Source organism: Sturnira hondurensis, unplaced genomic scaffold, assembly GCF_014824575.4.
Source record: "Sturnira hondurensis isolate 20B ecotype Veracruz unplaced genomic scaffold, ASM1482457v3 Scaffold0021632, whole genome shotgun sequence".
NCBI classification, from domain to species: Eukaryota; Metazoa; Chordata; class Mammalia; order Chiroptera; family Phyllostomidae; genus Sturnira; species Sturnira hondurensis.
In genome coordinates this window covers 3,719,689-3,744,397 of record NW_028094263.1, presented here as the reverse complement: position 1 = coordinate 3,744,397, position 24,709 = coordinate 3,719,689, and the positions used below count along the sequence as shown (strand labels likewise).

At 54.8% G+C, this 24,709-nt stretch overlaps 1 protein-coding gene and 1 pseudogene across 5 annotated transcripts; both read left to right on the top strand.

The window, feature by feature from the left end:
• The first annotated feature begins 67 nt into the window (after positions 1-67).
• On the top strand, positions 68-1,442 carry LOC118978001 (40S ribosomal protein S14-like; annotated as a pseudogene).
• Positions 1,443-6,400: 4,958 nt separating this feature from the next.
• On the top strand, positions 6,401-22,172 carry GPR179 (G protein-coupled receptor 179). Of its 5 annotated transcripts, none has more exons than XM_037033419.1 (11): positions 6,401-7,529; positions 8,841-8,949; positions 10,609-10,696; positions 11,334-11,563; positions 12,367-12,435; positions 13,039-13,148; positions 13,454-13,692; positions 13,872-14,010; positions 14,615-14,720; positions 15,228-15,374; positions 16,622-22,172. In XM_037033419.1, the coding sequence occupies exons 1-11, from the start codon at positions 6,736-6,738 to the stop codon at positions 21,671-21,673; spliced, it is 7,083 nt and encodes a 2,360-aa protein (XP_036889314.1). In that variant the 5' UTR covers positions 6,401-6,735; the 3' UTR covers positions 21,674-22,172. The 5 variants fall into 5 exon arrangements, with proteins under 5 accessions (XP_036889314.1, XP_036889315.1, XP_036889316.1 ...); XM_037033420.1 differs by having other exon boundaries at positions 11,328-11,563; positions 13,060-13,148; XM_037033421.1 differs by having other exon boundaries at positions 11,328-11,563; positions 14,681-14,720.
• The last annotated feature ends 2,537 nt before the right edge of the window (positions 22,173-24,709 follow it).

Sequence of the window (24,709 nt, the reverse complement as noted above, 5' to 3'; positions counted from 1 at the left end):
CGGCCGCGGCTGCCTCTGCCTCATAGAGGGGGCGGGGGGCGCGCGGAGCCCAGCGCGAGCGCAGGCCGCGCGCCGCCGCCGCGGAGGACCGCCCCCCGGATGGCATCACTTCCGGCAGGCTGTGCCACGCCCCTCTCCCAGGGCGTGCTGGAGACGGCCTCCGAGGAGCGTGACGTTGCTCCGGCCTGATCCGCTATTGGCCCTGAGCTGCTTCTCGCCCGGCCGTTGGTCCCACGCCTCGACCCTGGGTTTTCACTTCCCGGGCGCTCAGGCCTAAGCCACCCCTCCCGGTGAGGTGAAGCAGCCCTGGGATTCCAGGTCGCTCCTGGGAGAGAACCGCTAGCCTTGCGAGAAACTGGTTCTCGTTCCGCCTGTGCCGCTTGAGATGTGTTACCGAGGCGAAGTCATTTCTTCATTGACAATCTGATTCACCCCTAACGTCAGTGAATATTTATGTAATGACACGCGACTATGTTCTAAGACTCAGAGGTGTGCTGATAAATGTTGAACAACTGTCGCTCTGGGGGGGTACGTATGTATACACAGATGCATAAGTATATACTAAATTTTACTAGTGTAAAAGATGTGTAGCACACATTTGCCAAGAATAATGATAATATATACTATTGCAAATTCCGTGCAACCAATTGATTCTCGCAGAACGCTTTCATTGTTTTTTGTCACGCTCTTGAATGGGTAGCCCTGTGGTTTCAGTTGACCAAGGAGTGTAATTGTCACATGGATATTGGTTAATATTTTCCTCTATGTCAGTGTAAGAGGAAAGTAAAAAAAAAAAAAAAAAAGGAGTCTTAACTGTCATTTATGGGAGTGACTTCTTTGCCGAATCGGAAAACACTTTGCAAACAGTGAAAATGTCCACAGTTTTTGTTATATTCACAATCTAATGGCTACAGACATACCACATTAAATTTAAACCGAGCTTTCTGGTAGCGGAGTCTGGAGAAATGTGCAGAAATGGCACCTAGTCAGGGGGAGAAAAAGAAGGAAGAACAGGTCATCGGCCTCAGACCTCCGGCGGCTGAAGGAGACAATGGATTTGGTGTCCACCACATCTTTGCATTCTCCAATGACACTTATACCCATGTCGCTGGTTTTTCTGTTAAGAAACCATCCGCTGTGTGACAGGTGGGATGAAGGTCAGGGCTGACTGAGATGAGTCCTTTCTATACACTGCCATGTTGGCTGCCCAGGATATGGCCCAGAGGAGCAAGGGGCTGGGCACCACCACTTTCTACATCAAACTCCAGGCCATACAAGGAGATAGGACCAAGATCCCTGGACCAGGAGCCCAGTCAGCTCTCAGAGCCCTTGCCTGCTTGGGAATGAAGATCAGATGGATTGATGATGTCACTCCCATCCCCCCTGACAGCACCCACAGGAAGAGGGTTTATGTGATCACCCTCTGTGAACAGGAGTCTTCAAATTATTATTTTCTTCTTTTTTTAATTTATTTTAGATTTTATTTATTTATCTTTAGAGGGGAAAGGAAGGAGAGAGAGAGAGAGAGAAATATCAATGTATGGTTGCCTCTGGTGTGTCCCCTGCCAGGAACTGGCCTGCAACCCAGGCATGTGCCCTGACTGGGAATCGAACCAAAATCGTGTGGTTCACAGGCCGACGCTCAATCCACTGAGCTACGCCAGCCAGACAAATTATTATTTTCTGTTAATAAATTACCTTTGTGTCAGCTAAAAAAATTTAAATCTGAGTGATTAACATTTTCTCCATCATTTTCTTAAGTCTAAGTAATCAATAAAACACTAACACTAAATTTATATGGTTTGCCATTTTCCATGGTGTAAATATTGCCATCGTGGCTGATTTCACTCTACCAACCTGGCTTTGAAACTGAACACAGAGGGCCCTGGCTGGTGTGGCTCAGTGGATTGAGTGACAGCCTGTGAACCAAAAAAGTCACCAGTTCAATTCCCGGTCAGGGCACATGTCTGGGTTGTGGGCCTGGTCCCCAGATAGGGGCATGCAAGAGACAACCACACACTGATGTTTCTTTCCCTCTCTTTCTCCCTCCCTTCCCCTCTCTGTAAGAATAAATAAATAAAATCTTTTAAAAAAGAAAAAAGAGCCCTGGCTGGCGTAGCTCAGTGGATTGAGCGTCGGCCTGCAAACAACACGATCGCGGTTCGATTCTCAGTCAGGGCACATGCCTGGGTTGCCGGCCGGTTCCCAGTAGTGGACTCACGAGAGGCAACCATACACTGATACTTCTCTCCTTCTCTCCTTCCCTTCCCCTCTAAAGATAAATAAATAAAATTTAAAAAATAATAATAAAAAAGAAATAAAAAAGAAACTGAACACAGAGGTAAAAAGAGATGAATAGTAGCATACATTATGTAGCTGTTCATATATAAATAATCCCAAGAACATAGACAACAAGTAATAATGAAACTATTAGGAAGTGATGAGTTTTGAGAATTTATTTAACATTACCTTTGTTTTTAATATCATTTATTCATTATAAATTTGTATAATTTAATTTTAACTGGCTGTGATTTAACAACTGGCTTGCAGAATTGGCTCATTATTAAATGAGCTTACTTACATGCCTGCAAGTAAGCCCGTATGAGCCAGCTCCACAGCACCACAGTTTTCTCATCAGCAACACAGAGGTAAGGATTGCTGCCTCGCTTACTTGCAGGCATGTTGTGAAGATCAAACAAGATCAAGTTTGCTGTGTAGAGGAGGTTTGTCTGGAGCCAGGGAGGCCAATTAGGAAACCCTTGCAATGGTCCCATGTGAGGCGATGAGGGATGCAAGAGACAGAGAGGAAGGAGCAGTCAGCAGAGCTTAGCAACTTTAGTGCCCAAGTTTTCATTGAGGGTAAGAGGGTTGAGGGTCAGCTGTGAGTCCTGCAGCCAGAGAGAGACCTTTTTACAATGGAAATGTGTCCATGGCCAGTGATTACAATGCTTCTTGTTTCCCACTGTTTTTCCCATTGTTCTTAGGATAAAGGCAAAACCCCTTAAGGAGGCTTTTGGGGTCCTTTGTGATCTTACCCCGCCTTTCTCTGGCCTCATCTCCCACCATGGTCCCCCTTGTTCTCTCTCCCCTGCAGTTCCACTAGCCCTGTGTCGAGCCTGCACATACATGGCCATAGCAGAAGCTATTCCCTTTTCTCAAAGGCTTCTCCATGCTTGCCATCACCCCCCGCCCCCCCTTCTTTTTTGCTTAGTAAAGTCCTACTCATTCTTCAGATTGAGTTCCTCACTACCTCAGGGAAACAAATCTCCCTGGCAGGGCGCCTCCTCCTCACTAAGGTCCAGGACCACTCCTTTGCTTCACTTAATTGCACAGATATTATTTGTCAACTATCTGTGAGGTTACTCGATTCAAGTCTGTCTTCATTGCTAAGCTGTCGGCGCCAGGAAGGGCCACATCTGCCCATTGTGGACTCTCCGGGGCCCAGGACTGTTTCTAGGCACAGAGTAGGCTCCTGATAACAACCTCACACCTTTTAAGAATCTCCTGATGCAAATTCATCTCATGCAGCACAACAGAATTAATATCTTCCCTTGCCCATGAAGAAACTTAATTAAGCTCATTCACCTAAGATCACAGGGTTCAAAAAGTTGCAGTGGTCTTCAAAACCAGCTCTATCTGATGTCAAACATTTTATTCTTTAGCCTCTCTCTCTCAACTACCTCTCAGGCATCACTGAGGTTTCTGGAGAAAAGGAGAAATTTCTGTGGGACCACAGAACCCCTGAGGCCTATGGAGACTACCTAAGATCTCTAGCTGTGTCAGAAAAACTGGCTCCAGCCCTGGCTGGTGTAGCTCAGTGGATTGAGCGCAGGCCTGCGAACCAGAGGATCGTGGTTTGATTCCCAGTCAGGGCACATGCCTGGGTTGTAGGCTGGTTCCCTGCAGGCCAACTCCCAGCAGGAGATGCATGAAAGGCAACCATACATTGATGTTTCTCTCCCTCTCCTTCCCTTCTAAAGATAAATAAATAAATAAATAAAATCTTAAAAAAAAAAAAAAAGAAAAGAAAAGAAAAACTGGCTCCAGAACAGATTACGGGAGGGGTAATGCAAGGTCTGTAGTTCTGCAGCGCCCTCTGCTGTCCATTTATTTTCTTAGCCCCAGAGAGAGAAGCTATGTCTGCCGACTGGGGTATCTCCACCTGCCCAGAGTACACACACAAAGGCACAAGGGGATGCACACGGACTCTTTCCAAGGCAGGGCAAGGAATGCCGCCTTTCTCCACATCCTTAAATGTCCATGCCTGTAGCTCAGGCCCTGGGAGAAACATTGAAAATTAAGATCCAAGCAAAGGAAATGTAACTTTGTATGAGTTGGATTGGAGTGTGTTGAGCGGGTTTTGTGTCTACCCGTACCCTTCTCACTGAAGAATATAGAAGTTCTCCCTGCAGTGGTAGGATCCTAGTTTTTAAACTTTGTGAAGAACAATGAAGATCATCTAAACTAGTCCTGCAGTCACCGAAGTCGCTCGGCAGTGGGCTGGGCTTCGGGGGTGCAGCAGTGAGTGCGACAGGCTGAGTCCCCGTCCCACTGGGGCTCGCTCTCTCGTTTGAGTCCTAATCAGGCCAATTCCTGGAGGTATGACCAAGGACAAACAGTTAAACATCTTTGAACCAGTGTTTCATTTGTAAAAAAAAAAAAAAAAGTAGGTCAATAATAATCCCTCTTGACGGGGCTATTGTGGGGATTACATATAAATGCTAAAACATTATACAACTGTTAGTTGGTATTAATGTGAAAAGCTTCTTGAGGGGAAAACAAACAACTTGCTGTTGTGTCTTCACCCAGTGTATTTTGTTGGCCTTCACTAATGCTACAGGAACAACAACAACAGGAACCAGGACCGGGTCACTTGCTCCCTCTGTCCCTCTCTCGGTTAGTCAGCACGCAGAATCAGAGTGGCCAAGGCCAGGGCTATGGAGCTGTGACGCAGGTCCGACCCCAGGAACCACTCACTGGCTTCACAGCCTTGAGAAGGTCGCTTTGCTGACATTCAGTTTCAGTTTCCTTCTCTATTAGAGAAAGGTCTGGGCTGCAGGCACTTCTGGTTCCGACACCTTAGGGCTCTTCTGGAGGCTTGTCCTTTAGCCTCGTCTCTCTCTCCCACCCCTCAACTGCCACTTAGGGTCCTACAGCATAATGGTTTGCAGAGGCCACCTGTAAAGTAAGGGGCGTTTTTAGCAACCTCCACCTGTCCCTTCCTACATACACTCAGTGACCTGGGATGTCAGAGGTTGAGGGGAACAGAGAGAGAAGGGAAGGAGCCAAAAGACACGGCATGTGCATTTGGGGCCAGATCACCGAGTGCGGAGTGCGTCAGCAGTGGAAAGGCAATGGAGAAGGAGAGGGAGGAAGGCAGGGACTTTGTTCTGTGGCTACCTGCAAGAACCCACATCCTTCTGATCCAGGGAAGCTGTCTCAGACGAACTCTAAGCTCTTTAGTTATCGAGTCTGACAGAGGGAATGGCGTGAGCGATAAGAAAACCAGGAAGACCAAGAAAGGCTAGGCACAGTTGTCAAGAAGAAAAGAGGAAAGCAGGACTTAGAATGACAAAATGAAGGTAGAAGAAGCGGAAGCAAAGCTTTGTGCACTCTCCTGTCCCTGCCCCCGCTTACAACCACCCCACTGGCTGCGGTTGTCAACTCTGTGATGCCGGAGGGGGGGACCCCTGGGTGGGGAGGTGGAGACCTGGTAGAGGCTCCTGCACTGTCGCAAGCCACAGTGTGGTCCTAGGGAAGTCCCTTTGCCTCTCTGAGTCTGACCTACTCCTCTGTAATGGGGCTTGATTCAGGTCCCTGAGGATGAATAACCAGGCTGTCGTTGTGGGTTGATGGAGCACTGTAGGGGAGTCAGAGCTCCGAGTTTGTGTCTCAGCTCAAAGTGAGCCCCAGGTGACCTTGGGTGAGTCTCTGACCCTCTCTGCTTTCGTGAAATGGGGATGGTACTCACCATATGCGGTTGTGGGCAAGATGCATTGAGATAATGTACATGAAAAACACTTTATAAACCGCCACAGTCTGTACCATGACTGATTGTGGTTACCTGAAGCTCTCTTTCCCACCGTCACCATCCCTAATCTCAATCCCAGTTCCGCAGCATAGTGTCGGGGCTCTAGGCAGCCAGAGCAGATTGCCAGGAGATGCGGCTTGGCCCTTTCTCATGCCCGTCGCAATTGCTGCCAGGCGGCTGAGTGGAGCGGAGGGGTGGAGAGAGGAGCAGGGGCTCATCTGCGGTTGCTATGACGCCCCATCCTGGATTTGCCCATCTCTCCAACGGAGCAAAGGGCAGAGGGAGGCAGAAAGAGAGGGGGAGAGAGAACGACTGGGCCCTTCCTCTCCCCTCCCATGTATCTCTTTCTCTGGAACAGATGTAGGGTGGAGAATGGGAGGAGGGAGACTAGAGACTGGATAATAGGGGGAGGAAAGAGTGGTGTGCTGGGATTAGAGGGTTTTTGATGGGGGCCACACTGAGAGAAGAGGAGGGAGAGCCCTCATGCCTACATCCAGAAGCCAGCTGATGATTTTAGAAAGAAGAAAAAACAGGCGACACAGCAAAAGCAGAGAGAGAGGGAGGGAGAGAGGAAGAGAGAACACGGGGAAAGGAGTCGGGCAGGCCGGCAGTCCCAGACTGCAGCCAGCCTCTGCCTGAGCTCTCTTGAGCCACCAAATCCCCAGGCATCCTGGACCCCAGGGTCCCTGAGAACTGCCCCAGTGATGGACACCAGGAAAGTGGTTGTGTCCCCTCCAATGTGGGGGCTGCTGGGCTGCTATCTCCTCTGTGGCTGGGCTCTGGGGACTCTGCGACCCTCCCACCCTCTGCCCTCGCTGTCCTCCGGAGTCAAGCCAGAATATGTACCTGTGTGGGTGCCCCCAGAGGGTGCTGAAGCAGCCCTGGCTTTTCTCTACTCTGGAGATGCCCAGCAGCTGTTGGGGATTAATTGCAGTGGGCGCTATGAAGCTCAGGGGGCAAAAGCCGGTCCAGGGGTCCCCCCGATCCTAGGGAGGGCAGCAGGCACCATTTCCCAGGCTGCCAATTTCCTCAACATGCTGCTACAAGCCAATGACATCCGTGAGTCAAGTGTGGAGGAGGATGTGGAGTGGTACCAGGCGCTAGTCCGCAGCGTGGCCGAGGGGGACCCAAGGGCATACCGGGCTTTGCTGACTTTTAACCCTCCACCAGGGGCCAGCCACCTGCAGCTGGCCCTGCAGGCCACCCGAATGGGGGAGGAGACCATCCTTCAGGACTTGTCTGGGAACAGGGTGCTGGAAGAGATCCTAACTGGGACCCTGGACACTCCTGCCCTGCAGAAACGGGTGCTGACCAATGACCTAGGGACCCTCGGAAGCCCCAAGTGGCCACGGGGAGATGGATATCTGGGGGACACACAGCATGTGAGGCTGTCTCCTCCCTTCCTGGAATGCCAGGAAGGCCAGCTTCGTCCTGGCTGGCTTAGCACACTTTCGGCCACCTTCTATGGACTCAAGCCGGACCTCAGCCCGGAGATCAGGTAAGTGGATTTGTGCAGGATACGGTATATTTGCAGGTTTGTTGGGGTGGGGAGCTCATGTCCACCCAGCTGTGCATAGGTCGTTTGGCATGCACAGGTGTGTTTGGGGGACCCAGATCATGTATTTGCCTTCAGCAAAGTGTATTTGCAGTCACCTCTGGGAATTTGTGACTACGTGTTGACACACACAGGTGTGAGCATACAGACGGTATATGAATCAATGTATTCACACATAGTTATGCACATGTGTGTGCACCGATGTGTGGGTATAGCCAGGGGTAGGTCTTGGCCCCTAGGCCTGAGTAGTGGGTCTAAGAGGCATGAGAGAGGGCTTGTTCCTGTGGATGAAAATGACAATCCACACAGCAGGCATCTTAGAGGAGCCCAGTGGGCACTGCAGGAGCCAAACCTGCTGCTTTCTGGCAACTCAGAGCTGCAAATGGAGGCCTTTCCAAGAGAAGGGAAGTTCTTAGGGGGGAGGGGTTGAAGCCCCTTCTGTCCAGGAGTTGGCCAGGTCCCCAGGGTCACTCCCAATGGCTATATACTTACATCAGGTAGATTCCACTGTCTTGCCCGTCCTGACCCAGGAGGCTGTGATACCTCTCAAATAACTGACCCCCCTCAGTCAGAGTGAAGAGGTGATTGGGAGCCCTGGTAGGAAGGAGGGAGCCACCGGGCACAGTACTTCAAGTCATTCAGCAATCAACATTGTTTTACCAGCTCTGTGTCCCCCTTGGCTGTCCCCAGCAGGGTCCCCTGCTGCCAGCAGGAAGTCTGGCTCCCTGCCAGCTCTCCCCACTTGGGGAGACCAGAGGCTGGGAGCCCTTGGGCCAGGCAGCTCTAGCTCTGGGCTCCTCCCTTCCATAGCTGCTTCACTATAATAAACTCAGACCTGGTTTGGGCAGAGTGAGGGGCAGTTAATAGTTGAGCTCCATGTGTGTATGTGTGAGTGTGAGTGTGCAGTGGGAAGTGTGAAAATCCCCTTCAAACAGATCATCAAAGTCCCAGCTCCCACATGTCTTGACACGTCCCCTTCCTCTACCAATTTACAGAAGGCAGGAAATGCTAGGACACTGAAAAGCTGAGCGCTGGGAGGAGGGGGGACAGCCCATGGGGAGAGGGATTGTTGCCTGCAGACAGTGGGGGTTAATCGCACTGGAGAAATGGAAGGCCTGTGTGCCGCCTCTCTACACACTGCAGCCGCTGTGCTAACGTCCGCAGCGCTTGCATTGCCCGTAGTCTGGGGCCCAAGGACACATGTCCACCTTGACATCCTCCACTGTGTCCCTAACTGCTGATTCACTGTCCTAGGGGGCAGGTGCGGATGGACGTAGACATTCAGAGTGTGGACATCAATCAGTGTGCCAGCGGCCCAGGCTGGTACGCTAACACACACCTGTGCGATCTCAACAGCACCCAGGTAAGGGCAAGGGGAGGGTGGGGACGGTGCGCAGGGTCCTCCCTCCCTCCTCCTTTCCCGCCACTGCCACCACCCAGCTCCCAGAAGTGGCTGACAAAGGCACACCAGCCTCTCAGGGCTTCAGGAAGTTTCTAGTGATGAGACAAAAATGAGCTTCCAGGCTTTTAAAAAGTGAGGATGCTTACAGACCCCCCGCCGCCCTTCACCCGAGACAACCGCTTTCGTGTCTTTGAAACCGTGAGCCTCCCCGTCTGCTTTTCCTTCTGGTACTGGGGGCTCCAAAGTCCCTTTCCAAGACCATCTCCTGAATCTCTATTAATCATCCCCTTCCCTTCTCCTGGACCACATTGTCATATCATGTCAACAGAGCTCCAGGCTCCTTCTGGCCCACAAAAGATGCTCAGTTGGTGTTTGCTGAAATAAGCGGAATTGCTGGTTGGGGTGTGGGAGGAATCTAACCTAAGCTGGAGCTTGGAGAGCTCTGGGACTGGTATAGAGGATGGAACCCAGGCCAGATGCCAGTGGAATCCAAGCCAAGGATGCAGAAGAATCTGGATAGTGGAAGCAATGGCTGGTAATCCTGCAAGCCCAGTACTGGGGAACTGGGAGGCCCGTGCACGAATTTGCTCCACAGTTACACTGGCTGCATGCTCGCTCCTGAGCTGAACCGAGGCCAAGGCCAGCCCTGCAGCCTGCTGGGAGATGGGGCCGGTTTGGGCACCTACTGCTCTTCAGGGCACTTGTATTTGGAGCTGTAAATCCAGGGACAGAGAAGAAATTCCAGTGTCCGGTTCCTTTTAAACCCAGGCCACAGTCACAGCTCTGGGCAGGCTTTTGTCTGATTGTGCAGACTCTGGCAGGAGCAGACCGTGTTCCAGTGGGCCGGGCAAGAGGGGAAGCGGGGCCACGATCCCAGAGGCAGCACCCTTTAATCTTTCTGGGTGGAAGCTGGGCTGGATATAGAATCTCTGGGTGTTTACCCCTTCCTTTGCCTAATGCTGCCTATTCCCGGCCACTCCCTACAGCAGATCTGGCCTCATCTTCCTCACCTGACTCTGAGGTCTGCTCTGTCCCCTGCTGGGTAAACATTAATGGGCGGAGGTGGAATAAAGGGCCGGCCTTGGCATTCCACCAACCTGGCATTAGCCTAGCATTAGGGCTGGGGAGAGCAGTCCTGTGCCAAAGCCAGATGGCCCCTGACGGAGGAAGCCGCTCCTCTGTGGGAGCCTTTTCAACTCACCTGTGTGCCAAAGAGGGAGGCTGGCGGGACCCTTTGAAGCAGGATGTAGGTGCACAGGTGCAGTTGGGCTCAGAGCTCTTCCTACTCACACCTCCCACAGCACCTCGTTCTAACCACAGCTGGGCACTGGGAAACGGGACCTGCGAGGCTCCTGTCCCTGCCGGTCTGAACAAAAGGGTGATCCAGCCCCATGCTCTTTGCTTGGGCGTTTCTTTGAGAAGAGAGGCAGTGCGGGTGTCGGGTGGAGTGGGGTTTCCATAGAGGGAAGGCTTCCGGAGGGACCAGAGGGGACTTCTGGTGAGGTTCCCTGGGATGGGCCCAGGTGCGATGGACAGAAAGGGAGAGGGCGGGCCCTCCATATCCCTGGGAGGGAAAGCCCCGTACAAACATCCATTGGGTTTTTTCTGTCGTTCCCACAGTGCATCCCTCTGGACAGTCAGGGCTTTGTCCTCGGCCGCTACCTCTGCCGCTGCCGACCAGGCTTCTATGGCACAAGCCGCTCCGGGGGTATGTAACTGTGGTGAGGGCCAGGCAGGCATTTTATAGGCTGGGCTTGTTGGAGGAGGGTATCTGGGCGAGGCAGGCTCAGGCAAGACACCGGGTGGTTTCCTCCCAGGCTGAGAGAAGCCGAAGAGGTAGGCAGGATGTAGTCTGAGGACGAGCCCGGAACAGGCCAGTCTGCTGCAGGTTGACTTTGCAATGAGCCCTGACTTGGCGTCACCTCTTCCCGGTACCCTGCACTCCCTTGGGAGCACCCATGTCCTCCTCCCTCCCCTCCTGACCAAAGGAGTCCATCCAAGGATGGCAGGGAGAGGGCTGGGCTGACTGTTGGGAGAGAAGGCTAGCATCTCAGGATGCCCCAGCCATGCCCCCTCCCTGCACCCATCTTGTTCTTGTTCTTTTTTTTTTTTAAGATTTTATTTATTTATTTACCTTTAAAGGGGAAGGAGAGAGGAAGAGAAACATCAACGTATGGTTGCCTTTTGTGCGTCCCCTGTTGGGAGTTGGCCTGCAGGGAACTGGCCTGCAACCCAGGCATGTGCCCTGACTGGGAATTGAACCACGATTCTCTGGTTCGCAGGCCCGTGCTCAATCCACTGAGCTACACCAGCCAGGGCCTCCATCTTGTTCTTTACAGGGTCAGAGGAGAGTGCCACCCAGCCCACTGAGCAATCTGTGTCACCACGAGGCAGCTCCGGGAGGCTGCTTCGGTGCCAGCCATGTGCCGAGAGCTGCACCAGCTGTAGGGATGCCACGCCGTGCCTGGTGGAGGAGGCCTTGGCACTGCGGACAGCAGTGTTGGCCTGCCAGGCCTTCTGCATGTCGTCCGTCTTCCTGAGCATGCTGGTTTCCTACCGCTGCCGCGGGAGCAAGGTAGGGAAGGCTCCTCCCCATGTCTTTCTCTGCACACACATCCTACCCAGCTTGTATCCCTGGCATCAGCTGGAGACCAGAGGCCACCTGAGACTAGAATTCAGGAGGAATGGGTTCTGGTCTTGATTATTAATCTAACATGCTACATGACATTTGGCAAGTGCCAACTAAGACCTGCTTCCTCACCTGGAAAATGAAGGCATTGATGTTGATTCAAACCTGGAGCTCCCAGGTGAACAGAGGCAGCAGGCATGTGAATAAATAACAGCGCAGAGAGACAGAGGCGAGGATGGAGTCAATGGAGTTGTGTCAGTTTCTTTGGAAGTTCAGAGAAAGGACCGGGTTGTCCTGCCTGAGCTGGCATGGGGAAGACTTTCTGGAGAAAGTGACATTTGAGCCAGACTTGAAGGACAACCAGATGGTTACCAGGCAGAGAAGGGGGTATCTAGATGAGGGAGCAGTCTGAACCAGAGCTTGGAGAGATGCATGAGGTACCTTCTAGCTCCTGCAGCTTCTGATCTGAGCCCAGGTCTGCAGCAAGGCCCAGGCTGGGGGTGCAGGGGATCGGGGCCAGGCTGCTAGGGTCTGAAACCTGGGCCTTTGCCAGGCTTTGTGCCAGGGAAACTAAGCCTGTGGTGGGAACAGGGGCATGGCTGTGAGTGGAAGGTGGAGCTAATGTTATGGGGTGAAGTCTTAGCCCAGGGATCACTGAGTGACCCCTAAAACAGGCCTAAGACCATCGTCCAGCCTCTGTCCTCCCACCGACTGCCCTGCTTACTTGCCTCTTGTTTCTGGGTTCACAGAGAATCCGGGCATCTGGAATTGTCCTGCTGGAAACCATTCTTTTTGGATCCCTGCTGCTCTACTTCCCTGTGAGTTTGTGGCAAGAGGCTGACCTCCACCTCCCAGGGTCCCCACAGTCCCAGTGTGGTACCCTCCAAACCCCAGAATGCTTTCTCCTCTCTGTCCTCTTGGGAGGATTCAGAGATCTCCAGATGCCCCTACTCAGACCCACAAGTGGCAGGCTCGCCTAGTGAGCTCTGGAAGCAGAGTCCAAGCTTAAAAGAGCTCTATGACCCGCTGTGTGGCTTAGGACAAGATACCTAATCTCCCTGATTTTTTTTTTAAGATTTTATTTATTTATCTTTAGAGGGGAGAAGGAGGGAGGGAGAGAAATATCAATGTATGGTTGCTTCTCGTGCGTCCCCTGCTGGGAACTGGCCTGCAACGCAGGAATGTGCCCTGACTGGGAATCGCACTGCGATCCTCTGGTTCGCAGGCCGGCGCTCAATCCACCAAGCTACACCAGCCAGGGATAATCTCCCTGATTCTTGAGCTGCTTAAGCTACAGAGAGAAGGGGTGATGCCGCTTCTATTGCAAGGCTGCGAGGAGATCGACAGTGTGCTGAGCATAGGCCTGGCAGGCAGTGGGAGTGCGGTGGAAAGCAGCCATTTCCCCCCACCCCTCTCACCAGGTCTTCATCCTGTACTTCAAGCCCGGTGTATTCCGCTGCGTTGCTCTCCGCTGGGTCCGGCTGCTGGGCTTTGCCATCGTCTACGGCACCATTATACTCAAGCTGTATAGGTAGGGCTGGAGCGGAACTTGCTCTCGTGCTGCTCATTCCTGGCCGCCCCAGCTCATTGATGGAATGCAGTTTTTCCACAGTGAGACTCTTACCAGTTCCACTCCCGTGTCCCCAAAGCCTGCCCGCATGATCATAGTCATTATAGTCCTCCCCTCCATGTCACTTTCCCAGGGGGTAAGGAGGCAGCAAGCCATGGAAGGGGTGGGAAGACAGGTATATGTGGGGGTTAGGGGAGCAATGGCCAGAGGACAGAGCCCTGGCCCATCTCCTTGCCCCCCCCCCACCCCCCGTCTACACCTTGCAGAGTGCTTCAGCTGTTTCTGTCTCGAACGGCCCAGCGGGGCCCCCTCCTAAGCAGTGGGCAGCTGCTTCGGCGTCTGGGGCTGCTTCTGCTGCTGGTGCTGGGCTTCCTGGCTGTGTGGACAGTGGGGGTCCTGGAGCGAGGTGCCCTGCACACGCCCCTGGTGGCCCGAGGCCACACCCCCACGGGCCGTCAGTTCTCCCTCTGCCACCATGACCACTGGGACTATGTCATGGTTGTGGGTGAGTTGCTCTCACAGAGCCTAGTCTCACTTTGGCCCCTGATCCTGCACCTCCACGGGTCCTCGGGTCCTGCTCCTCCCACCTGGGATCCAGGCCCCTGGCTCAGGTTCCCCCAGCAAGCCCTAGAGAGAGAGGGGGGCCTGGCTGCTAAGGCAGTGCCCCTCGCTGCTTCCCCACAGCCGAGATGCTGCTCCTGTGCTGGGGCAGCTTCCTCTGCTATGCCACCCGGGCTGTGCCCTCAGCTTTCCACGAACCACGCTACATGGGCATCGCCCTGCACAACGAGCTGCTGCTCTCTGCTGCCTTCCATGCAGCCAGGTGAGGACGCCCCCTCCCCCGCCACGACTCCTCCCCACCTAACACTACTCCTTGCTTCTCCCTGATGAGAGTACCCCATAACCAGGGCCACCCTTACAACACTGCTAGGTGAGGAAGGCCCCCGACCTGTACTCTCTCCCTACCCCACATACCCCTCCTGCACCCCATGTCTCACCCGACACCCAGGCAGAGGAAGCACCCTCCCACACTTGCTCAGCTTTCTGCCTTCTCCCTCCTCCCACCGCAGCTGTCCCAGCAGCTTGCCTGCTGTGTGTCCATAAGGACCTGGCCCTGTGGTGGAGGCAGAATCCATCCACGGGCTGGTCCATAACAGAGTTGTGGGGCATGAGTCTGTACTACAGGCAGCCAGAGAAGGCCAGCTGGAGTATTCTGGGAGGGCTTCTCGGAGACAGGTGTGAACGGGAGCCCTGGGGTAGGACCCACATCCCAGAGAGAGCAAGAAGAAGGAACAGTGCCTGCCTTGCCCCCCACCCCCCCAGCACCTCCACAGAGACCAGGGCTGGGGCTGGGACCAGTGAGACTGGTGGAAGGAAGAGACCATGCCCACCCACAGATAAGAATCTCCCTCCCATCACACTCTCAGGTTTGTGCTGGTTCCCTCCCTGCACCCGGACTGGACCCTCCTCCTCTTCTTCTTCCACACCCACAGCACAGTCACCGCCACCCTGGCCCTGATCTTCATCCCTAAGGTGAGGTCTTCCCAACCCCTGTCAGGGGCATGGTGGATCTGCTGCGACAGCAGCGCCCTCTCCAGGTCAGGGTGAGGATGACACCTTGCAGGTGTGTGGGCTCTGTATCAACAGGAGTCCTAAGCAAGGGGCTCACTTCCGGGAGGTTGGGGAAGGAAGCCTCCAGTCCCTAAGGGAAATAAGAGCTAGCATTGGAGGCGTCCCTGTTACACGGGTTCATGATGGGCAGACTCTGAAAATCAGCACAGAAGCCTTTACAGAGAGCAGTGGAGAGCTGAGGACATGGCTAGGGGTTGCAGGGGCAGGAGGCTGAGACCCCTTGGCCTCTAAGGGAAAGAAGATCAGGAAAGGTGAGAGGGAGAGAAAGTCTTTGGACCCCAGAATTCTGAATCCGAGAGGGGGTGAAGATTCCTGAAGGAATGATGTATTCCACTGGGTGGGTGGAGGAGGCGTGAACAGGGAGGCAAAAAGAGTCTTTTTCCCAATCATGCCCACTTCCCCGGCCAGTTCTGGAAGACGGGAGCGCCTCCCCGAGAGGAGATGGTGGATGAGGTGTACGAGGATGAGCTCGACCTGCAGCGCTCCGGCTCCTACTTCGACAGCAGCACTGCCTCCGCGTGGAGCCAGCGCAGCCTGGACCCTGGAGACATCCGGGTACATACCGCCCCCTGCCTCCGTTTGGTGTCTGCTTTCAGGGTTTCGCAGGGAGACAGGCCTCCCTCCACTCCCTATCATCGCCTGGAGCTACTTCCCCGCCTCTGTTTAAAGAAGACCACACACATAACCCAAGTGAAAAGACCCCAAAGGTGGAACTGTAATTCCCCGTGTCCCCCACCCCATGCGGCAGGGGTATCACAAGGGGCAGACAAAGAAGGCCGAGTGCCCAGCACACGAGGCAGGTGGTAACTCTAGTGTTGGTCAGGGCTGGGCAGCTTCCACACCAGGACCCCCTTTTCCTGGACCTGGCTGTCTTAAAGAAAGAAAGTCCCTTCTGAGTCTTACATCAGGAGAGCGTCCATACTCTCGTTTTTCTGCTTAGGGAAGTCATTACAGTTAAGGGAACCCTAATGAGGGGCTCAGTGCTCAGTACTCAGTGGTCAGGAAATAAGGAGACCTGGCGGTCTGAGCCTGTTGTTTTATTAACCCAATGGTGTGGGAAACCCCGGGAAGCCATTTGGTCCCTCCCCTCCGCCTCCACTGGGGCCGGCCTCCACACCTGACTTGTTTACATCTCCCAGTTCCCTCCGTGTCCAACAGCCCCCACCTCTCATTCCCACTGTGCCCTCCACACCCTCTGAGCTCTGCCTGCCAGCCTCCTGCCCCTGGGTGTAGGCTGAACCGAAACCCCAATTCAGCAGGGACCCCGAGAGTGTGCGGACCACTGCCACACCACCCCAGTCCACTCTCTCTGTGTTGGCCCTGGGGAGAAATCCAAAGTTTAAAAGGTTTTCAAATCCCCACTGTATCATTCACACCTGAATGTGGCACTTATGCCCACGAGTCCCATGAATTTTCTACAATCCCCGTCAGAAAGCTAACTCCAGGCAGCCAGTCACTGCTCTTTCATAGAAACAGAGGCTCAGGGAGGTGGAGAAAATAGCCTCGAAGCACATGAGGGGTCAGCAGCCTCAAACTCAGGTCTCCCGCCCCCCAAGTTGGTGACTGCCTGGCAGGCCACAGTGCCCCAGAGAGGGAATCCCAAGCTTCGTCCTCAGAGTTGAGTGGGTCAGGCCGGGAACCAGGTGAATTCTGGGAGGGTTAAAGGCAAGGAAGGGCACTGCTTGGTGGGAAACAGAGAAAATGGCCTTAATGAGGGCCAAGAGGGGAGGTGGTGCAGCCAGAGGGTGGCGTCTAGCCCATTCATCCCAATGTCAGCTCTTCTTGTTCCTCCCGGCCCCCAGGACGAGTTGAAGAAACTCTATGCCCAGCTAGAGGTCCACAAGACCAAGGAAATGGCTGCTAACAACCCCCACCTGCCCAAGAAGCCGGGGAGCTGGCGCCAGGGCCTGGGCCGCTCCTTGGTGAGGTGCCTGGCTGAGTTCCCCGAGGCCCTGGCTCGGCAGCACTCTCGGGACCCGGGCTCCCCCACCCTCCGCAGCCTGCCCGGCTCCTCCCGCCGCAGGCTCCTCAGCTCCAGCCTCCAGGAGCCCGAGGGGCCGCCAGCCCTGCGCAAGGCCCACAGCACCTATGACCGCAGCCCCCGCAGGGCGCAGGACGCCCCTCTCCTCGACTCGCTACCCAGGAGGAAGCTGGCCAAGAGGGCCTCCCGGGCAGAGAGCCGGGAGTCAGCGGAGGGGCCGCCTGCCCTGGGCTTTAGGTCAGCCAGCGCCCACAACCTGACAGTGGGAGAGAGGCTCCCCCGAGCCCGGCCCGCCTCCCTGCAGAAGTCTCTCAGCGTCATGGCTGGCTCCAGTGAAAAGGCGCTGCTCATGGCCAGCCAGGCCTACCTGGAGGAGACCTATCGGCAGGCAAAGGAGCAAGAGGAGAGAAGAAAGGCAGAGGCGGCCTTGGCGAGCCCAGCTCACAGGCTATCAGCCAGGAGGCTGGAGCGCGCTCGAGGAGCACCTCTGTCAGCCCCACCTTCCCCCGCCAAGAGCAGCAGCAGGGACAGCTCCTGTACCTCTGGGCGGCTTCCGGAGGTGGCCGGGGGAAGGCCGCCTCCCCCACCCATCCAGCACCAGGTCTCCACACCCACCAAAGCCCTGTCCGGGGCTTGCCTGGGGGAACCAAGGATGCTTTCTCCCACCCCCACCTTGGCTCCAGCTCTGATACCAGCTTCAGCCCCAGTTCTGGCCCCAGTCCCAGCCCTAGCACAAGTCCCAGTAACCCCCCAAAGTCCCAGCTTTCTCACCTTCATCTGCCCCTGGGAGAATGCGGAACTGCCCATCAAGAAAGAAAATGTGGCACAAGAAGGCTCATCAGGGCCAGAGCAAGGCAGCCACTCCCCTGCCCCAGCTAGGGCCAGGCTCTGGAGGGCGCTCTCCGTTGCAGTAGAGAAAAAGCGTGCTGGGGACAATGGGGTGGACACAGAGGACAGGCATCTCCAGGGGGAAACTGATGACGTGGAGGAGGACAGGTCCAAGATCTTCTCTAAATCGCACAGCCTCAAGACCCCTGTTCAGCAGGGCTCTGTGCGCAGCCTGGGTCTGGCCATCAAAGCTTTGACCCGGTCTCGGAGCTCGCACAGGGAAAAGGAGAGCGGGGAGGGGAGTGCTGAGGGGGAGAAGGGCAGAGCTACAGGAGAGGGAGTGGGTGCGTGCCCCAGATCCCCCAGGCTAGGCGGGCGCAAGGTGATGAGCAAGCAGGCGGCCCTCGCCCCGTGTGAAGATGAGGAGTCCCTCCAGAACCAGCAGAATGCTTACACCAGCAGGATGCTCCACATCTGTCAGCAGGAGGCCAGCCAGGAGCAAGATGACGGAGGCAGGAGGACATCCCAGGGTCAAGGGGAGGGCGGTGTTGAGAGAGCAGCTAAAACAGAGCCTGCCACACTGAGGCAAGTCAGGCAGGGCGCAGTTGGGGACAAAAATGCTGAACAAGCAAAAGCGGCCCCGGGAGGGAGGCAGGAACGGCTCAGGGCTGGCCTGCAGCCCGCGGGCAGTGCTGGCTGCGGGGTGGCAGAGGTGTGCCCCTGGGAAGCTGCCGCGTCGGAGACGTGTCTGCCTGACAGTAGCAAGGCTGAAATCTGCCCCTGGGAGGTGAGTGAAGGAGGCCCCGGGAGGGGGCCACTGAGACAAGATCAAGATGACTCCCAAGAAGAGAGAAGGAAAGCCCCAGAAGAATCAGAGCCCAAAGGTGTGGCTGCCATGGCTCAGAAAAAGCCAGAGAGGCTGGTCAGGGGGCAGGAGGCAGTGTGTCCCTGGGAGAGTGCCGATCCCAGGGGTATGTCCCCTCAGCCAGCCCCTCAGGGCTCTGAGCTAACCAAGGGCAGGTGGGAGGCAGGGGGCAGTATGCAGGTCAGAGAGGTGGAGAGATGTCCGCAGAAAGTCACAAGCCCGAAAGCTTGTACACCCGACTTCACCAAGGCAGAGGTCTGTCCTTGGGAGGCAAGTGAAGGAGAGAATGAGAAGCTGTCCCACGAGGGAGTGAAGGAACTCTCCCAGGAAAAGCAGAAAACCCCCAAGAAAGCGACCTTCTGGAAAGGACAGAAACCTGGCAGGGACTTGGAATCTCTTTGTTCATGGGAGAGCACGGATTTCCGTGGTCCCTTAGCAATCTCTACTAGGGCCCCAGGAGCCCCCGAGGGCTCAAGGAGCCCTGCGGAGGTGTGTCCCTGGGACGCGGAAGAGGCTCCTGCCTTCAGGAAAGCAGAGGTTTGTCCCTGGGAGCTGGGTGCTGAGGTAGTGAGAAAGGAAATGCAGGCTCAGGGGATGGGGGGAGAATCTCTCCAGGGAGAGGGACAAGCCCCTGGGAAGGGGCTCTTTGGAGAGATGGGGGAACAAACTGGGAAGGCAGTGCAGACACCCCGTCCACAGGAGGGGTCAGTGTGTCCCTGGGAGGGCACAGCCGGTGGGCCCTCCAGCCCATGTGTGGATGACTCCTCACCCAGAGCTGGTGGCCAGCTCCTCAGCAATGGAGGAAACAGAGCCACGCAGGCACATCCACAGGAAGACCTCAGGCCAGAGTCAAAGGCAGCCATACCTGCCAAAGCAGAAATCAGTCCCCGGGAGGTAAACGAAAGATCAGAGGACCGGATGCCGCGACAGGTGACCACAGGAGAAGAACCTCAAAAGGACAAGGAGGAAATGCCTGAAGCAACAGGAATCAAAGATGTAGCAGCTTGGGAAAAGTCTGAGGGACAGCTCCAAAAGCAGGAAGTTGCCTGTTCTTGGGAGAGTGTGGACCCTGGCAACTTCCCCCCACAGCCTCAACACATAGATAGACCCGAGGCCAGTCTTCAGGTGTCAGGTGGGGTGGGAAGCCAAACTGCTGCCATCTGTCCGTGGGACGTGGAGGACAGGCTGTCTGCTGAGAAGGCAGAGCTATGTCCCTGGGAGGCGACTGCTGGAGCAGGGGAGGGACGCGCTTCGGGACGCGAGGCCGTGAGGAAATCACCCAATGTCACAGAAAAGGATTCTGCAGACTCTGGACCTGCGTGCATAACTGTTACTGCTCCAAAGAAGCCAGGGAGGCCGGCCCGGGAGCGGGAGGTGGCCTGTCCCGGGGAGACCGTGGATCTGGGGGACAACCCTCAGCACTTAGGCACTGTGGACACTGGCAGAACGAAGGCCGGATTCCAGGAACTGGGCCTTGCAGGGCGCAGGCCAGCTGAGGTCTGCCCCTGGGAAGTGGAGGACGCACCTGCCAGTGAACGGGCCCAGATCTGTCCCTGGGAGGTGAATGAAGGAGCTCCTGGGAAGGGACTCAAACAGACGGGGAATGATTCAGCAGAGCAGAGGGAGCAAAGTCCAGACAGGGGGACACTCAGCTCCCTGAAAGAAGGCATATCAAGAGGAGAGACAAAACTGAGTCAGCAGCAGGAAGCTGTGTGTCCTTGGGAGGAGGACTCGAGGGGACCCTGTGCTCGGGCCTGCGAGATCTCAGGCTCATCTGGCAGCATGAGGAGCCAAGTGGTGGCGGAGTGGTCCTCGGAAGTCATTGACGAGGTGGCAGGGAAAGGGGACCTGATACAAGACCCCAAAATGGGTTCCCTCCAAGAACACATAACCCAAGAAAGAGCTCCATCTTCAGAAGCAGGAGGCCCTACTGAAGATGAGGAAAAAGTAGAAAAAGAGCTACAGTCTGTGTGTCCACGGGAGAGCAGGGCCCCTGCGATCCCTCCCTCCCACCCCGGAAGTCACTGCCCTAGCCAACTGGTCGGCGTGGGGGGCAGGCATGCTGAGCTGTGCCCATGGGACGCTCCGGCCCCAGCTGCTCATTGGCCTGATGGCAGCACCAAAGCGGAGGTCTGTCCTTGGGAGGTAACTGAAAGAATCCCTGCAGAAGAAGTGTCGATACAGAACGGGAAAGGGGGCGAGGGGAAAGCCTCAGACAAACCGGAGCCCCTAGTTGGGGCAGTTCAGAAAAAGCCAGAGAGGGCAGACGGGAAACCGGAGGCTGTGTGTCCCTGGGACAGTCAGGATGGCGGAGGTCTGTCTCCACAGCTAGCCCCGCGAGCTTCTGACAGAAGCAAAGTCACTTCGGATGCAACAGGCAACGTGGAGGCCAGGGTAGCAGAAGTGTGTCCATGGGAAGCAGTAGAGGGGCCCTCAGCCAAGACAGCGGAAACCTGCCCTGGGGAGATGAGTGAAGCCAAAGTGGAGGAAGGCGGCCCAGAACAGGCGGTGGCGAGAAAGCCCCAAGGGCAGGGAGAGCTGCTCCTTCAAAAGGCAGGGTCTGGGGGGACTGAAGAACACTTCTCAAAAGCAGCGGCAAAGGGCAGCGGGGAGCAGGGGAGAGAGGGCATGGGTCTGGGGGGGCTCTTCCCCCAGCCAGATGCTCTGGATGCAGACCAAGACACAGTGAGTGCCCATGGGGCAAGTAGTATGGGGAGCAGGATGGCAGAGTTGTGCCAGTGGGAAGTCACAGATCCCGAGGGAAATAGAATAAAGGGCACCATGGCAGACATCTGTCCTTGGGAGGGAGCTGGAGCCCCATCTGAGGAACCTGGCCTCCTGGCTTTAACAGCAACCCGGACCAAAATATGTCTCCCCGGTGACCTTGAGAATCTGCCATGCCTTTCGGTCCAAAGACCTCTGGGTTGCTTCCTTCCAGAAAGCAAAAGCCTGTGCCCCAAGGTGAGCAAGCCAACCAGTTCTTTTATTCTGGGAGATTCCAGAGAATTCCAAGGACCTTCAGGACTTGGGCCAAGGACCAGTTTAACCCCAGGGCCAAGTCTCCGAGAAGCTGAGGCTCAGAATTCTTCTTCCCTAACTGAAGACCAAGGAGAAGTGGCTTCTGAAGGGCCACATGAAGAACTCATCCCTCCAACTGTCTATCCTTGGGACTGGGAATAACAGTTCCCAGTTTAAACTGGGATGAGGTCAAACACAGGGGGGCTGGCTTTCAACAGCCAAGGTCCTTTCCAAGTCCTAGGGCTGAAACAAAGACACCTGGCCACTTCTGGTCTCCTGGAGGGCCAGAAGTCAATTCACTTGGAGACAAATGACACAGAAGGGTGCAGCTCGACCCCCGACAGAAAGTTGCACCCTCTCACTTCCAGTTCTTCCTGCTGTAGGGAGCAAAGCCTAGGCCCTCGGCTTCTAGGGAGCCCTCCCATCCAGCTGGGGCACTCAACACAAGTGCTCCATCCGTGTCTAGACACTCACCTGGACCGAGTTGGGGAAAAGAGGTCAGCAGTGCCCCGACCACATTTTCTTATGGGGAGAGCCTACTGTTCTCTTCAGTCATAAAATCATGCAAGGTAAGGGCTACACAGGAAGTGAGGTCCACAGGTTAGAGTCACCATAGGAAGCTTATGAAACCACTTAATTCGAGTTCAAAGATAAATAAAAGGAAAAACCTAAAAGACTCAAAAGGTGTGGCTGGTGTGACTCAGTAGATTGCTGGCCTGGGAAGTGAAAGGTCGGTGGTTCAGTTCCCAGTCAGGGCACGTGCCTGGGTTTTGGACCAGGTCCCCTGTTGGGGGTGTGTGTAAGGCAACTGATCTGTTTCTATTCCTCTTTCTCCTTCTCTAAAAATAAGTAAAATCTTAAATAAATAGCTCAAAAGTCATACCTGAAATGCCTTAGAGATCTTGTCATTTTGCCTTTGGCTCTCCAGTGTCTGCTTAATTGATCCTCACCCGCCCTGCCCGGCTACTGAAGCAGAGCCAGTCAAATGCTCTTACATCCCCATCATCTGGCACCCAAGGCCGTTATCAGACGTGCGGAGAAGGAAAGGCAGTCACTCCAGGCCCACCCTGTGCTGGCCAAGGTCGAGCTCTCCCTTCCAGACACCCTGTCTCCCAGGTTAAGTGGCCTGCCTCTTGCTTTTTCAGATGGCCTCCTCTTCTTCCTGCTCCCGTCTTCGCCAGTCTCCAGAGTTCATCTCACTGGCTCATTCTCCCCCTCCTAGTATTCCAGTGTTGTTATTAGAGGCGCCCCTCTCTACTGTCAATGCAACTGGAGCCAGGAGGAATCTCTGGTTCTGATATGAGAACCAGTCCAAATCACCTGCTCGGTAACGAGGCCCACATCAGTCTCCTTCCGGAGAAGTCCGAGAAAGAAAGGCAGTCCTGTTCACAGCCAGCACTGGAGCCGAGCGGCGCTGCAGGGCAGGTCGGAGGCCTGAGGGCCCGGGAAAGGGCATCACCTAAGCACAAAGCCTCCTTCTCAGGGAGCTCTCCCTTGGTCTCAGCTTGGCTCTGTTCTCTCAAGTCAGTTCAGGCTACCCCTACCTAAGCAATCCCAGATAACAGAGCGCTGGAATTAGATACTACCAGAGGGAAATGAAGGAGAAAAACATTGGTCAAGGAAGTTCCAGGATTGGTAGGGGTGAGTGGGGGTGTGGACAAGCAGGCGAAATGTGGCAGACCTGGGCAGGGGCACCCACGATGGCAGTAAACCCGCCTGCTGACTGGACAGACACTGATGCCATTGGTGAGAAGGAAAGGCCACGCAGATCAAATGCCCAGTGGCGAAGAAACAAGTCTGCATGTGAACACTGCGGGCAGATACAGCAAGTCACAGAGAAAGTAGCGCGGTTCCAGCCCCAAAGAGGAGGAAAAACAATGGAGCGACCCGCTTTTTCAGGGACTGGCACCCTTGTTCCCACAGTGAGGCCCTTCCACTTACCCAGGTCCCTTGCCCTGGCCTTTCAGAGAAGGAAGAAGTGTGTTGTTGCTCTGGGCTCTGGCTGGCTAACCCCACAGCTTCTGGGCCAATGCAAATTTCACGAACAGGCACCTCATAATGATCCCATTGGGTCTGGTCTAGCTGGGAACAAAAATGCTGTCCTTATACCCACCGCTGTGAAGTAAACCTTGGGGGAAAAATAATGCATTTTCTCGGGAGTTGGTTCTAGCATATTCGTTATAGTGATTTTCTTTTTTTCAATGTTTTTAAACATGAACAAGAAGAAAAACAATGCCTGCTCCAAAGCCCAGGTCACAGCACTGCAGCCTTCCGGACTCCAGCTCCGTGGCTGGCACTGCGGATGATCACTTGCCTGGTCCTTGTAGCCAATCCTCTGTCGGGGCCCTTCACTCAGCTCGATTTGATTCCCCGGGGAAATGGAAATTGCACTTATCCTCTGGCTCCCAGCAGCAGCTATTGCTTAGCTGCTATTTAGGATTACCTAGAGACCCAGGAGACAGATCTGGGGGAGTGGGGTGAAACCACTTATTTAACGCGCTGTTTCCACATACTCAGAGCAATCAATATATCACTTGTCCAGCAAGTGTGCTTTGTTGCTCTGCTTCCCTACCCAGCCTGGATTACCTACCTTTCCTCTTTATGGCTATGGATCCTGCTCAAAACACTTTTTTGCCATCTCATTTTGCCTTAATCCAGCACTCACACAGATAGGATACGACCCAATCCACTTGGGCCGTAAAATGAGGTACACTTTAAGCCTAAGGGGCTGAAACTAAGCATCATGATGATTGGCTGCTTTGGATGGCCCGCCAGCGCGGCCTCTTTCCTGGGCATGTGCCTCTCGTCTCCACAGTCAGCGCTCAGCAGCCGTTGTCCAGACAGCCCTTCTCCCGGGTGAGGCCTGGTCTGCTCACGGCTTTGCTGGGACGGCAGCTTGCGAGAGACTGAGAAGTTAGCTTAGTCTCCACCTGATTCTGGTTCTTTAGACTCTTCTTTCAGCACAAGGTCAGAACAGATTAATCCTTAACCTAACTTACAGACTCCTTAAATGACACTCTAGACTTGAAAAGTAGAAAATATGAGAATTAAGATCCTATTTCTCAAGGGGAGGCCACACTGGGCTGACAAAAGCAACAGTACTGTAAGCCAAGCTTGCTGCTGGGATAGTGATTTCCTTTGTCATTACTTCGGATGACCCAGCCCACGTGGGCCTGTGAAGTTCCACGTGCTCCTCCT

What these genes read in the sequence shown, in the direction of transcription:
- GPR179 (XM_037033418.1), top strand. Translation starts at nt 6,736, where the DNA reads ATGGACACCAGGAAAGTGGTTGTGTCCCCTCCAATGTGGGGGCTGCTG. An exon ending in ATTATACTCAAGCTGTATAG is followed by an intron (nt 13,149 to 13,453) that starts GTAGGGCTGGAG and finishes TACACCTTGCAG; the next exon opens with AGTGCTTCAGCTGTTTCTGT. An exon ending in GGACTATGTCATGGTTGTGG is followed by an intron (nt 13,693 to 13,871) that starts GTGAGTTGCTCT and finishes GCTTCCCCACAG; the next exon opens with CCGAGATGCTGCTCCTGTGC.